Source organism: Coturnix japonica, chromosome 5, assembly GCF_001577835.2.
Source record: "Coturnix japonica isolate 7356 chromosome 5, Coturnix japonica 2.1, whole genome shotgun sequence".
Lineage (NCBI taxonomy): Eukaryota > Metazoa > Chordata > Aves > Galliformes > Phasianidae > Coturnix > Coturnix japonica.
The window spans coordinates 46004485-46018394 of record NC_029520.1 but is presented as its reverse complement, the minus strand read 5'-3'; the positions used below and the strand labels follow the sequence as shown (position 1 = coordinate 46018394).

The window sequence follows — 13910 nt, the reverse complement described above, 5'->3', positions numbered from 1 at the left end:
CACTTCTGATTTTATACTAAATGTGTTTGAAAAAGAATTTTTACTGTGGATCAAAATACACAATCGCTAATTAAAGCTGACATAGCAAAAAAAAAGTACACTGCACAAACTGGAACGTTTGATCATCAAATCCATCAACATTTTTGGACCAAGAGACTTAGATGAATAAACTGAAGGAATTATTCCTTTCTGCCACTGCACAACATCCCAATTCTACCAAGAGCCAGTTTAATACTTCAGCCTCTGGTTTCCATTATCTTCGTGGTTTGGGTTTTTTATTTCAGCAGCATATATATTGCTTTATATTACTCAAACTGTTCAAGAGACGATAATTAACACAAGGTCTAAACATTTTCAGCTTCAGACTTCCTAAGTATTTGCATATACATATAATTTTCCTTTAATATGACATTCTGTGCATGCAGTGCAGTCTTGAAATGACTGCACAGTATCATTAACTCACTTCTCACATCCACAACTTCTGAATAAAACTATCAGGTAATATAACCAGGCCTAACCTAATAAATGCACCAAATATCTACAGATACTCATTTTTGTTGAGTACACAAATATTACACCTCTACCATTCATCTTCTCTACAGTTCTATCTTTCAGCTAACTTCTTCCAGCTATCAACTGGCATTAATATCCACTCTTTTCACTAAAGCTTGTTCAATAGTTATTTCTAGCGTTATGTAGGTACTGATTACTGATATGACCTTCTTCAGACACAGAACACTCCTACCTCTGTTACACTGATTGACAGAAGACGATTTGGAATCTTTTTTAACAGATGTGAAATACCAAATGAGACTTCTACAGGCTCCACTGTCTGCTTCTGATAGTCCACGTTCACTCTGAAGTTCATAGAATAAAAATGTTAAATACTTCACTCAGAATGAGGCACACAGGTATGCATATTAAAAAAAAAATGAGGGAAGGGGGGTGGAATTAAAAAGCCAAGTCCAATGACAAAAGTCATGACAATCACACTTTGTAAAGGTAAGCCCTGAGACTCTCTTATGTATTTAACCTTTACTTGAAAAGGCATTTGATTAAACCATAAAATGACTACATGGAGCCAATAGGAGAAACTAAGATGCCATTATGACCAGACAGAAAGACACAGGAAGGTACACACCAAGAATCAACTGTGCCATCAGATTACAAGAAATCCCAAGAATGAATGTTAAACAGTGAGGGTTGTTGGGTTCCCCCTCCCTCCCCCATGGTATGACTTATAAATTTCTTTGAATACATTACAGCACAAATATGAACTCAGCATATCCTCCCTCCCCCATTCACTACAGAATGTGGTTACCTTAAGGAGTCCATGTCTGTAACTGTCGCATGTCCCACATGTTGCAATGCCTTTTTGATATCACCTGGGTAATGAACATCCAGTTCAAGAGGAATTTTCAGCTGTGACATTTTGATTGACATGTACACTGCAGGAAGAACGTTTAAACCCTCCACCGGGTTATGGGAAAATTCTACCAAAGCCCTATTAAACAAAATTGGAATAACATTTGATAAGCTAGTGCCTTAGAGACCAAATAACACATACTCAATTTTAAAGCTCCCTTTTTTATTCCAATCAATAAATCAAAGCCAATCTGATGATTTCTGACCGATTAAATTAGAAATATTCATTTTGTTAGTACATCATGTAAAAAGAAGAAAAGTCATTAGCAGGCTCACAACTGAGACCAAGTGTGATGTTTAAATATGTTGTGCTTACCTTGTTCCATCAAACATAACGGATTTTACTTGTCCACACTGCCTAAACTGTGACTGCAACTGATTATGATACAGATAACCATAGGGAGGAACATTCCGCAGCTGTTAAGAAAAGTTAGGTTAAGCTTGGGCACATTCAACCACTTTAATGCACAGTGAACATCACCTAAATAGTTAGTTAACTCTTATCTTCCTCCTTTTCACTTGAGCTGCAATAGCAGTGATCTAAAACCCAAAAAAGAAGAAACAGAATGCAACACCCAAGTAACCTTAAAATAACTGACATGTTTGTCACTCTCCAATAAGTACAAGATTACAAAATGGTAACACTGAAGTTCCAGCAATTCTTTCACTACAATAAAAATGTGCACTCTCAAAACCTTTCATTAGTTTTCTGAAAGTTGGCTGCCTGCATGAGACCAGCGGTCAAATGTGTAAAGGCTAAAATGTGTGAAGTTGGAATCCTTTTCAAACTGCTCTCCCACACAATGCGTACTGTAACAGAAGAAAGGAAGATGGGAGAGAAGATGACATACCAAGTGAGAAATACTTAAATACCCTGATTCTATCTTGTCCCAAGACAGAATAAAAACCTTGAGAAATGTCATTAACACTATATATTCCTATTATTTGATACTTGGTCACATCATTCACCTCCATAACATACCATCACAGTGGTTTTTGGATCTTTGCCACCAAGATCTCTCACTGCACCTTGCTCATTACATCTTTGAAAAGAGAAGTAGTTTGGATAGAAAGCACCAGCCATTACAACCTGAAATAAAAAAAGAAGTGTTTTTTTTTTTTTTAATTACAGTCATTCCTTGAATACCCCTAGCGTCAGTTTTTTCTATGTCTGTGGAAGCCAGCTCCCCATTACCTTCCATGAGAGGAAAACACCCCCTGCCTGTCTCCTCCTGCCTACATACCTTAGAACCTCTTCTTGTTATCTTTCACATCCCTTGCCAAGTTCAGCTCCATCTGTGCCTTGACTTTCCTAATCCTGTCTCTTCACACATGGACAACAGCTCTGTATTCCTCCCAGGCTATACAACACTGCTTCCACTTTCTGAACATTTCCCTCTTTTCCCTCAAGTTTAAGCTGCAGGTCCTTGCACATCCATGATAGCTGCCTGCCTTCCCTGCTTGACTTCTTCTGCAGGGGGATGGAGAGCCACTGTGCTTTCAGAAGGGTGTCCTTAAAGAGCTGCCAGCTCTGTTCTATACCCCTGCCCTTAAAGTTGTAAAAACCCAGTCATGAACTTTTTAAGTAATGTCTCCACCCAAAGAGTTATTTAATAATTACCTGCAAAATGAAATGCTGTTTGCATACATAGTCCTGATCCATCGCAGATAGCTCAGTATTAACGTGCATGTTAAATGGTTTGACTCTTTCTTTCAGAAGCTGAACCAACTCTGCCACCTGAAATTCCAGCTCTAGTTACACATTCAACACATCAATTCCAACCACAAATGGAAAAAAAACATAGCAAAAGTCTAAGCAAGAAGGTAAGCCCTCTTACTTTTTAAGTGATGTTAGTATGCATTTCACCTAACACACTGTTTTGCATCTTTACTAGTACTTATAGAATACAATGTAATGCTAGATTGTATTTCACACACCTGTAAGTTCCTATGTGATACCTGGCCAAGTGCCCATAAGCATTTGAGTTAACACCACTTTCAACAGTGTTTATTTCTCACAAGCCAATCTTATGTATTCACAGTTTAAAGAAAATATATACCTAGCTATATAAACATAGTTGTATGTTACATAGGCCTATCCATGATATTGCCACATGTAAAAACATCTCATACATAAAAGTGACCATTTCAGCTCACCTCTCTGACTTTCTTGATATGAATATAATTTGATCGACCCCACTCAAGCTCATCCTGGAAAAGAAAGTGAAAAGTGCAAATTAAAAGCAAACAAGTTTCTAACAACTAGTATGTTCTCTCACATTCTTCAGTGTAGACACAATAGTTACACACAATGTAAAAAATTCTCATTTCACAGCTCTCTCTACTTCTAACCACACATATTCATAACGTCTGATATCTGACTAAAACTGTACCTGGATTATCAGCAATCCATTTAAGATAGGGACTAAATAAGATGTCATCAAATACTAGAATCAAAGACTCACTATGACACCTCAAATCCCGTGCTTCTATTTACTTATGAAAATGACCATCATAGTAAAAAAACCAAAAAAACAAAAAAACCAAATTCCTTCCTAAGACAGAATACTGCAATACTGAAGTCACCAGCTTCAGCATTGAACAGGAGCGACAAAAAAATTTAACTAACCTTGGGATGTCTCAGGTCCCCATTCTGTCTGCAGATCTGCCATGCCTAAGAAAGAAGTGGCTTAGTAGTACAAACTGTCAATAATAACAAAAAAAATCACATTGTATTAAAAACTATGACAATTTTCCATACCTATGCTGAGGATAGTTTTGAAATATTGATTTAAAAGTCAGAAGTGTCCTTCAGCTAACACTATTATACACAGCAGGGCCAACTTGGTGACATTTTTGATGTCTGTATCACGTTCTGAATACTTAAAGGATGGAGATTCCATAACCTCTGCAGACCATCTGTTCTATTGTTTGACTACATCCCAGACAATTTCTACCCCTCTCTCCACTGCAGTATCTCAGCAGAGTCTCCCTTGATACAACTTGTGTCCACAACATCTTGTCCTATGGCTGCTTCCAAAAGGAAGCTTATATTTCTGGCAGGCAGAAACAAAGTGGTGTGTTTTCTTTCCTTCTCCACTCTTCACACTGTTTTTCACTTGCTTGGACAAACAGTAGAAAACATACTCACAAAATGAGCAGCGCAGCCTACTTTTAACCATTTGTTGTTCCCTTACTCTGGAGAAAAATTACACATTTCCCTCAGTGCTAAAAATTAACTCAATCACTACTAATAGTAGCACTACGTAGTGCATGATAACCTTAAAATTATTCAAAGTATTACTAAATAGATAAATATAACATGAAGTTTTTAACAATTTCAAAACAAAAGTACTGCACTGATCACACAGAAGCGAGAAGGTTTCACACCATGGTCCATCAGACTTCAGTGGAAAAATCAGACAGAAGAAAGACTTACCTTAAATGCATTCACAATTGCAATACAGTCACTCTTACTATTCCCACAAAAAAAAAGTTTGCTCCTGGAAAAAAAAAAAAAAAGAAAAAATTAAGAATTTTCAATAACATTTTTTCACATTTTTTTTAATAGCTGAACTATAATTATTATAGTTATAATAAATATAGTAATAAAAACTGTATGCAGTATTATTACAGTAACATTATCAGCATCTTCCAATACATTAATAAGCAAGTTTAGTATGTTTATGGTAATTATTTGTTTTTTCCCCCACACTTCCTCACTGATGTGAGAGCATGCTAACCTATTTTTAATAGACACTGTTCACATCAGTGTTCACATCAGGAAGGCAACCCTGAATAATCAGGTCCTCCACTCAGAAAAGGATGAGTTAGCTTACTGATTATTTCATATATCAATATTGCAGTAAGTCAGCTGCTATGACACTTTGGATGAAATTTAAACTCAAGACATCGAAAATGGAGCTTTGTAATCAGCTTTGCTCTGTGCTTCCAAGAATAGCCAGGAAGATATAAAACACCAAAGACTATCATACCTGTATCCATCAATAGTCTGCTTGAAAGGCTCTACAAAAAAGTTCTGCAAAGAGAGTGCTGCAGCTACAATAAAAAAAAAATCAAAATGAAAACCTGTAAGTTACTTGGTTTTATGAAAATACAGAAATGCTCATATGTTTTTCTTTTACCTATAATAAGGCATTCTTCTAAGCATCCAAAGACATGTCCAAGGACAATCAATTTTCCAAGATGGAGATCCACTGGCAAATGTACCAATATGTTTCCTAAGAAAGTCAGCTCACCATCACAAGGATTTTCTTCTCCTTTCACACAAGCTGTAAGTGCTCCTAGCTACAGAAATTTAAATTATTTGCTTGAAAAAAATCAGATCAAGTAAGTCTAAGATCGGTTTGTAAAAAAAAACAATACAAGAAATAAACAATCACAAAGCAACATCAATTTGAGTCATAACTGTAATCAAGTTGAATCCATTTGACAAATCTACTAACTGAAGCTTTTACTACATTTCCTGGATATAAAATCAAGCAGCTGTACACAAATATTTCTTTTACACCTCAAAGAGAAAAGCCTTAATACTTTAACATAACTGGTGTTTTACCACATATTTTATTACTGGAAAGCAGAATTGCCAACTTTCCTGTGCAGGTGAAAGGGAGATGTTTAAGCTGCAAGGTGCTGCATGTTTAATAAACCATTTCAATTACAGATCTCAAGTTCTCTAACATTTCTCTTATTCTTTCTAATTACAAATATTAGAATTGCTGCAAGACTCTGCTTTTTCTCTCTGATGAAATTACAATCCCTTTGAAATACAGTAGCAGCAGAAACTATGCTGAAGAGCATGGCAATCAAGTAACAGCCTAGCATGACAAAACATTCAATAGACATTGTTCTCATTTCAGGTTCCAATTAAGGTTACTAGCACCTTAAATAACAAAGAATGCAGTACATTTTCATTACATGGATATTAGCAGCCTACCTCCTTCAGATGAAGTATGGTACGTTCAATGTCACTTATGTTGGGTGGAGAAAGAGCTGTTGCCAACAAGGCTTTTGGTTCTCCCATATCAAGCTTTTTTATTTTTAATACCGTAGCTCCCAGTGGACGAGTCTGAAGGGAAGATGTTATTCTTACTTTTCCCCAAGGGAGGTATTTAATTTATGAATTAATTGAAGATATTGATCCTTAAAATAAGATCAAGCTTATAATTCAGTAACAGCTGAAAATAATTTTGCACAACTAAAGATACTTCTCTTTTGAACAGAATGTTATTTCCAAAGTCACATCCATTTTACTGCTGCAACTCATCTCCTATGAACAACACAACAATGAATGGTCTTTCTCAATTATTTACCAACTTAATTCCATTTAGTTGCATAGCTATTAGTAACTACAGAAATAATGTATTCACTTCAGGTGAAGTCTGTGCTACAAACACATGTGTAAAAAATAAAAAATAAAATCATTAGTTTCCCCAAAAACTGTTACCAGCATCTCAGGTAGTGATTTCTCTGGGATATAGTCTGTCCAGAACTCCTTATATACAAGCCTGTAACAATATCCATTGGAAACACGTCCAGCACGACCTTCACATAAAAGAACAATCAATCAATTTGTAAAATGCCCAAGCCACATTGTAAAAAAACATCTACAAGCATCATGAACAACTAAGAAAAAGCAGCAAACTCAAAGGGACTCTATTCAGTGTGCGAGATAACTCCACTGAAAAGTAAGCCCATATTTTTAAGTCACTTGCTCAGCAAGACCAAGTTTCCTGCTATACAAGACGCTGCTGCTATTAGTTGTATATTGGTCAGCTGCCATAACCATCACTGACCTAGAACCAAATGGAAACAAAGCTGTAACTGTGAAGCTCTGACAGTATGAAAAAAGATGAAGATATTTTTATATTTAATGATTTCACTTAAGTACTCCTTTCCACTGCAAATAAAGACTCTGATACCAATGAGTACTAACAAGAAAAGGTGATCTAATTTTAATATTTTCCTATAACATACAGAACTTTCCTCCCTAAGAAATACTTCAACAAAATGTGACACTCAGGCATAGTAGTTCAATCTCTTTTTAATACCTGACTTGATAAGGAAGTCCATTGCTGTTTAAATCATTTAAGACACAAATGATCTGTACTTTTCACTGAATAAGATGACTGGAAAATAATGTAAAATTCTTCATCAAATTCCTTTCCATTCCCTACTGCCACCTTACCTCTTCTCTGATAACAGTTTGTTTTAGATGCCCAGCAAAGTCTCAAACTTTGATAGTTAGTTTCCTCATCACAAAACACAATTCTAGTTAAGCAGAAATCTATCACTGCAAGTAAAAACAATATAACCTTAGTAACATTAAGTAGTAATTTATCTTCACAGTGATATACTGGCTGATTTTATATAATCAGAAAAGGAAAATTTATTTTTCCACAAACAGTTAGAAAACAAGCAGATTCAAGCCACTGAGAAGATTAACAACTGCAAAGAGATTTTTACATAGACATAGAAATAATGCAGATGCATTAAAAAATAATCATCCTGCTCACAGATATTCTAAATCAGAATTTGTTAATCTGACATGAGTATCTTAAAATGTATTCAGGATGGAAATAAAAAGCTTAAGCTACTTGAAACATAAGGTTGATCATATGACCACATAAGGTAACCATGCTTGTTACTGCATTTGCAATAAGGGTGTGCTTTTCCTCCAGTACAAGATTAAAACTCGCACCCTAATCAATAGCTTTGTATGTATATCCAGATGTAAAACTTTCCCACTGTGAAAGAAAGAATTCAATAACGGCCAGAATTTAACACCATGAGGAAAGCTTTGTAAAGGGGTGACATGCTGCAAAGATTTAGGCAAGAAGTAACAAAGACAGTTTACAAATTTAAAAGACTTACCATACTTAACATCAGGAACTGTTACTGAGCTCTCAGCTATGTTTGTAGATAGAATAATCTTTGAAGCAAGAAAGAAACAAGGACTTTATAAAAATATGAATTACTTACATTAATATATCAACATGAAATATCTAACCTGAGGAGAAGGAATATAGTATTGCTGCTCTATATACAAAATATTAACAGAGTAACACCAGAAAAACCTCCATTTTCTTGTCCTATTAGTAAAAATGCATAGAAAAGTAGAACAGTATATAACTGAAGAACACAAATATTTATTTATATATTGATCATAACAAAGTACCACAGTATTAGCAGCAATAAAACAAACCAAGACCCCACCCAAAATGTGGGGCACAGAAACGGACAGATATGCCCATACAGTAGGGCCACTCTGCCATGAAGGGTCACCGTCATGCAAGTGGAAGAATCATCATGCACAAACTACCTTGAAGGATAAAAAAACAGTGTCACACAACACATTAAGGGTAACTTCCTCTATCTGCACATCTCTCTCAGGTCTAAATACCAGCAAAGTCAACAGCTTGGAAAGAATAACAGTTTCTATCTTGAAGAAAAAAACAAACAGAAAAGCATCCTTTGCTGTATAAGGGCAATTTTAGTTGGAACAGATAATATTCTTCACAGAAAAAGGTCTTAAAGGCTTAACAAAAAAAAAAATAACAATTCAAGAATATTTACTTTTCTGTAGCCAGGAACTGGATTCAAAAATACATTATTTTGTTCTTCTAATGAGACTCGTGAGTGAAGAGGGTAAACTTGCCACCTAAAGAAAATGTATTCATGAATATTTACTTACACAAGCATATTTATATATATATATATTTCTATGCTAAACCATCTGTTCTACTTAGGACTCCCACAGATAAAGGATTCATTTTCCAGTCTAATAAATAAATGTGGTTTAACTTACTTTTTGTTAAACATACGTGTGAGACGTGAATGCATGTGGCTTATTTCACAGAAACCTAAGAAAAGAGTAATAACAGTTTACTTTTCAGTCATTACTAACAACTTTAAAATCAATTCTCACTTAATTCCCATCTTTTCCTTGGGTGTTCCAATGCCCTTCTTGACTAGCACAATGGAGAACCTGTAGTCTAGACCTGCCTATCCTGTTGTCTAATGCCTCCTACTTGCTATATCCCTTGGTTCCAAATCCAAATATGAAATCACCACTTGAATTCAACTTATGCTTATTAACAATTCAAGAGACTTCTTCCATGATCAGTAGAAACAGACTGTACAAATAGAAGTTATTAATCAATCTAGCAATTACCTACTAGACACAGTAGGTAGAACCTGATTACCAACTCGGGAAAAGGCAAGACTCCAGCAGAAAAAAGGTATGTCAACAGGAGAGGCAGATCTTTGAATGTAAAAGTTTCTGGCAAAAAATAAAACAACTATAAAAATAAGGAGAGTGGGGCATGAAGAAGCAGAAAAAAAAAAACCAAAAACCCACCAAAAGTGAGGTTAACATCAGAACAGATAAAAGCTTAGGACAGTAACAGCAGAATCCCTTTGAAAGAGCACCATAAACTTGAAGCCATGCAACTCCTGCCACCAACAAGGAAATAGGAGGAACAGAACTGAAGCCATTCTTATCTTGTGCAAGCTCTTAAAAGGATGATAAATTACTGTAGCTTTCACTTAGCCCACCAGCTAGTCTTGCAGGGACACATTATATACTTGAATACTAGCTCAGTGATGATTCAACCAACACAGCCTAAGCTATTTTACAATATTTTTTTTCCTGTGATGAATCAAAGGAACATACATCAAAGTACATAAACAAGAAATAATCAAGGTTTCCACATCAAGCATTCAGATGAAAAAGAAGCAGAATTATGACTGGTTGTGCAAATTCAACATATCCCCACTGGGAACTTTTAAACGCCTATATTAAAAAAAAAAAAAACAACTGCATTTTTTAATATGGCTTTTTGTACCACTTGATATAAAAATATGGGAACTAAAACTGCAAGATTAAGTTCTGACTTAAGACTAAACGTACTCAGAATACCTTAGAAAGTCTGAAAGCATACCACATAAACACTAAAATAGGATTCCAGATGCAACGAAGATGGTCACTGTACTTATGAGAAAATGGAATAAGTCCTACATTGACACAATGAATCAATTCCTTCTACCTAGAGGACTTCTATAGAGAACAAAACCGAGAAAGGATGCTGTAATTCCATTTAGCTGGCAGGGAGCAATCTTCACTTGAAGCTACAATATCAGCACAGTATACTGCTGTGTTGGTGCGCTGTGCTTCCAGCCCGAGAGCCACCATGACTCCTACTGAGCTCAACACAGCAGTGAGATTCAGAAAGATTCAGAGATAGATATGAAATTCTGGCAAGGACGGATATGTCTGCACCCAAGGAACAGAGCTGCCCCCCCGCTTCCATCTGACTGACAGAACGTGCCCAGGGGTTTCTGAAATTTTCACTGATGTGAAACTTTGCTAGATTAAGTACAGGAAAACTTGAAACCAGCAAGTAGTTAAGCTTGTGATGCTAGAAATACTAGGCTACAGCTGAGTACAAAAAAGAAATACTGATTACTGAATGCTTTCATTTTGGCTGTCATTATTACTTGTAGCCCTTAGCAGCCCCAGTTAAACATGTTTAACAAACAGCTGAAAGAAACAACAAGAAAAAACTTGTTAAATGACAAATAAGGAGCTAGAAAGTTGAGAGTATCTATACTCACCTGGCAAAAAAACAAGTACACTTCCACGGTCTGGTGTGAAACTCCCCCTAAAAAGAACACATGGTTCTTTAAGCTACTTTATTATCCCAATATATGTCTTGAATGAACAAACAAGCAAAATTGTACATCTTCTATAACATGCATTATTCAAACTCCCTCATGAAACAGAACTTAAAGCATCACCGTAAAAATTTCATCTAGATTTTTGGGTTTAGTTTTGTCTTTGAAACAGAAACATTCTTATTTACCAGTTAAATTCATCGAAATTAGGTTATTTAAAAACTAGAAAAAGTATTACACTATCACACAAGTACAGATAGACTTATTCAGTATACATACAGTCTCACATTTAAATGTCACTATGTTTAAAGCTGTACAGCTTTAACTAAAGCCTAGCATGGAAGAAAAGTAACATCATCAAGAACTATGAGGTCATTATATTCATCAAGGGATATCATTTATTGCAATAATTCTTTTATTGCTTTTTTTTTTTTTTCAGAAACAGTATCTATGGAGTATCTAAAAAGAATCATAGAACCACGAGGTTGGAAAGGACCTATAAGATCATCTAGTCCAACCATCCTCCCTTTACCACGCCTACAGGAAACCCCTAAACCATGTCTCTTAGCTCCCTATCCAGGCGCTAGGATCAAAAACCACTTTGTTCAAAAGACAGTAAAATTAAACATTAGACAATCCATGGAAATTACTGTCTTGCTTAAATTTCTTCATGTTTTCATGTATGTTTCATTTATTCTCCATATTAAAAATTCAGCTGCAATCAGAAGCAAAGAAAGTAGTTTCTGTATGAAATGGATTGCTTGGACAGCCACACTTTAGGGCACAAATCTTATTTCAGCAACACCGATCATTCAGTAAGAGCTACAAGGAGTCTCAGTAGACAGAAGAAATCACACTATTTCATAACATAAAAGCAGTGGTATGTGGAAAAGTGAGGGACCACTAAGAATTACACGATGCAGGTTGCTTTAGGTCTTGTTCCTTAATTAGTGTCTCGTTTCCGCAAAGAACCACTGACAACAGAACTTGGACTGTATCTTACCCATTGCTTTGCATCTCCAACTCATCAAATGACTGAATCAAAGACACTGCTACTTCATACAGTTCACTTCCTATCATTGGCTTATCAATTCTTTGAGAAGGAAGCTATGTGGAAAAGGAAGCATTAAGGTTAACACGGTAACACAAGTTAGATTACATGAGTTGACTTGTCTAATACTCTTCAACTAAAACTCATCCAGAACAGCAGATTTACTAAGAACATTAGTTCTAAATTATTGTATAATATAATATGTATTATATTTTCCTTCCAGCATTCATTCATGTCATGTTGACAACCTGAAGTTTTTCAGTTATATGTAATTTAGATAAAAAATTTGGATAATTAGTTCTTTAATAATTTATTTAATTAATTATTAAAATTAAGTCAGCTGGTTTTCTACCCATTTTGTTTCTCAAAGCAGCTCATAATGAAACCATAAAAGCACCACTGTTGGCACCAAAGTGGCAACACTGGTTTGGATCAGCTCTTACTACTGAAACCTCAGTCTTGAGCTTCCCAACCCTTAGCAGAACAACCTGCTTGTAACACTACAGCCTATTAACTGTAGGTAAGCTTGATATCTGCATGAAAGCTGCTTTTTTGAAACTCCTAAAAATACCTTTGTTCTGGTAGAGGCCTGACTGGAGGCCTCTATCTATCTAATCTATATTATATAGATTATAGATCTATATAATTTCTATAAGATGATGCAACAGTACTTTCTCCACCTCCCATCCCTCCTTGAATCAGTCATTCAGGTAAACTTCTTTTAGGTGTACCATGGTCAGTCCCTGAACTTCTTAACTGCATTTCATACCCACTATGCTCACACTTTTCCACTGAAGCCTGCTAAGTCCACTGAATGGTATATTTTGTTTCATAACACAAAATATGCAATAATTTAAGAAGCTTTCTATTTCCTATTACAAAAGCCAAAACTTTCAAGATTATCCAAGCTTAAATAATTGTCCAGTTTGTCTCTCTGGTTTTGTTACCTGCTGTACCTTTAGTATTCCTTAACATGACAAGGCTGCCACATCACTCTTAATAGAAGGTAACAATGTGAGAAACCTTAAGTCCAAAAGCCCAGTCAGAAGTGACTGAAGTAATACTGAATCAGAATTGCTTTTGACAGCAGTTTACTATCTCCCATCCAGACTCTGACTTCAGTTGGGGGGGGATATGAAGGAGTTTTTACATGGGCAAACCAGAAGTGGAACTCTTTTTTTGCTTAAGTAGATACACAGGATTTCAAAGATCTATCGAAGACTAAAATCAAGATGTCCATCTTGCTTAACTTTTAAAAGTCTGAGCTCACAATTAACTCAGTTAACAATTAATTGGGTAACTACTAAATAACAATTAATTTACATTTGATATCACCAGTGCTATACTGCAGCAACAGGTATGAATTCACAGAACACAGATAGCCTTAAGTTTGCCTACAGATACAGCCTTTGTGCATTTTAAAATCAAAACCTGTGCAGATAAGATAAAATGATGATTCATTTTAGTTTCCAGAAGAATGTGCTCAGAGGTCATTATGCAAAACGAAAAGAAACCTACAGCCTCATACTCCAAAATGTACCAGTAACACCTATAAATGACTCAATATCCATTCAACAAGACTACACCAAAAAATGCTTTTCCTTCTGATTTTCTAAATATGGTGCTATTGAAGGGGAAAGCTTTATCTTTCATCCAGCAACATCTATCATGCCATAGAAAAGTGATTATTGTAAACAAGTGCAGAGAAGGATACAAAATAATGACTGGCATTTCTGCT

General features: G+C 35.5%; 1 protein-coding gene across 4 annotated transcripts in view; it reads right to left on the bottom strand.

Annotated features, from left to right (window-relative positions):
* TDRD9 (tudor domain containing 9) overlaps positions 1–13910 on the bottom strand; it is a 58085-nt gene that overhangs the window by 11962 nt on the left and 32213 nt on the right. For all 4 annotated transcript variants that reach the window (XM_015865528.1, XM_015865533.1, XM_015865530.2 and 1 more), the window contains 18 exons: positions 12125–12228; positions 11062–11108; positions 9254–9308; positions 9022–9106; positions 8320–8377; positions 7634–7738; positions 6893–6990; positions 6383–6514; positions 5571–5733; positions 5421–5484; positions 4865–4928; positions 4055–4099; positions 3583–3636; positions 3047–3163; positions 2408–2515; positions 1742–1842; positions 1322–1504; positions 746–857 (listed from right to left, as the gene is read on the bottom strand). In XM_015865528.1, coding sequence (XP_015721014.1) covers positions 746–857; positions 1322–1504; positions 1742–1842; positions 2408–2515; positions 3047–3163; positions 3583–3636; positions 4055–4099; positions 4865–4928; positions 5421–5484; positions 5571–5733; positions 6383–6514; positions 6893–6990; positions 7634–7738; positions 8320–8377; positions 9022–9106; positions 9254–9308; positions 11062–11108; positions 12125–12228 — 1695 coding nt within the window. The remainder of the gene's footprint in view (positions 1–745; positions 858–1321; positions 1505–1741; positions 1843–2407; positions 2516–3046; positions 3164–3582; positions 3637–4054; positions 4100–4864; positions 4929–5420; positions 5485–5570; positions 5734–6382; positions 6515–6892; positions 6991–7633; positions 7739–8319; positions 8378–9021; positions 9107–9253; positions 9309–11061; positions 11109–12124; positions 12229–13910) is intronic.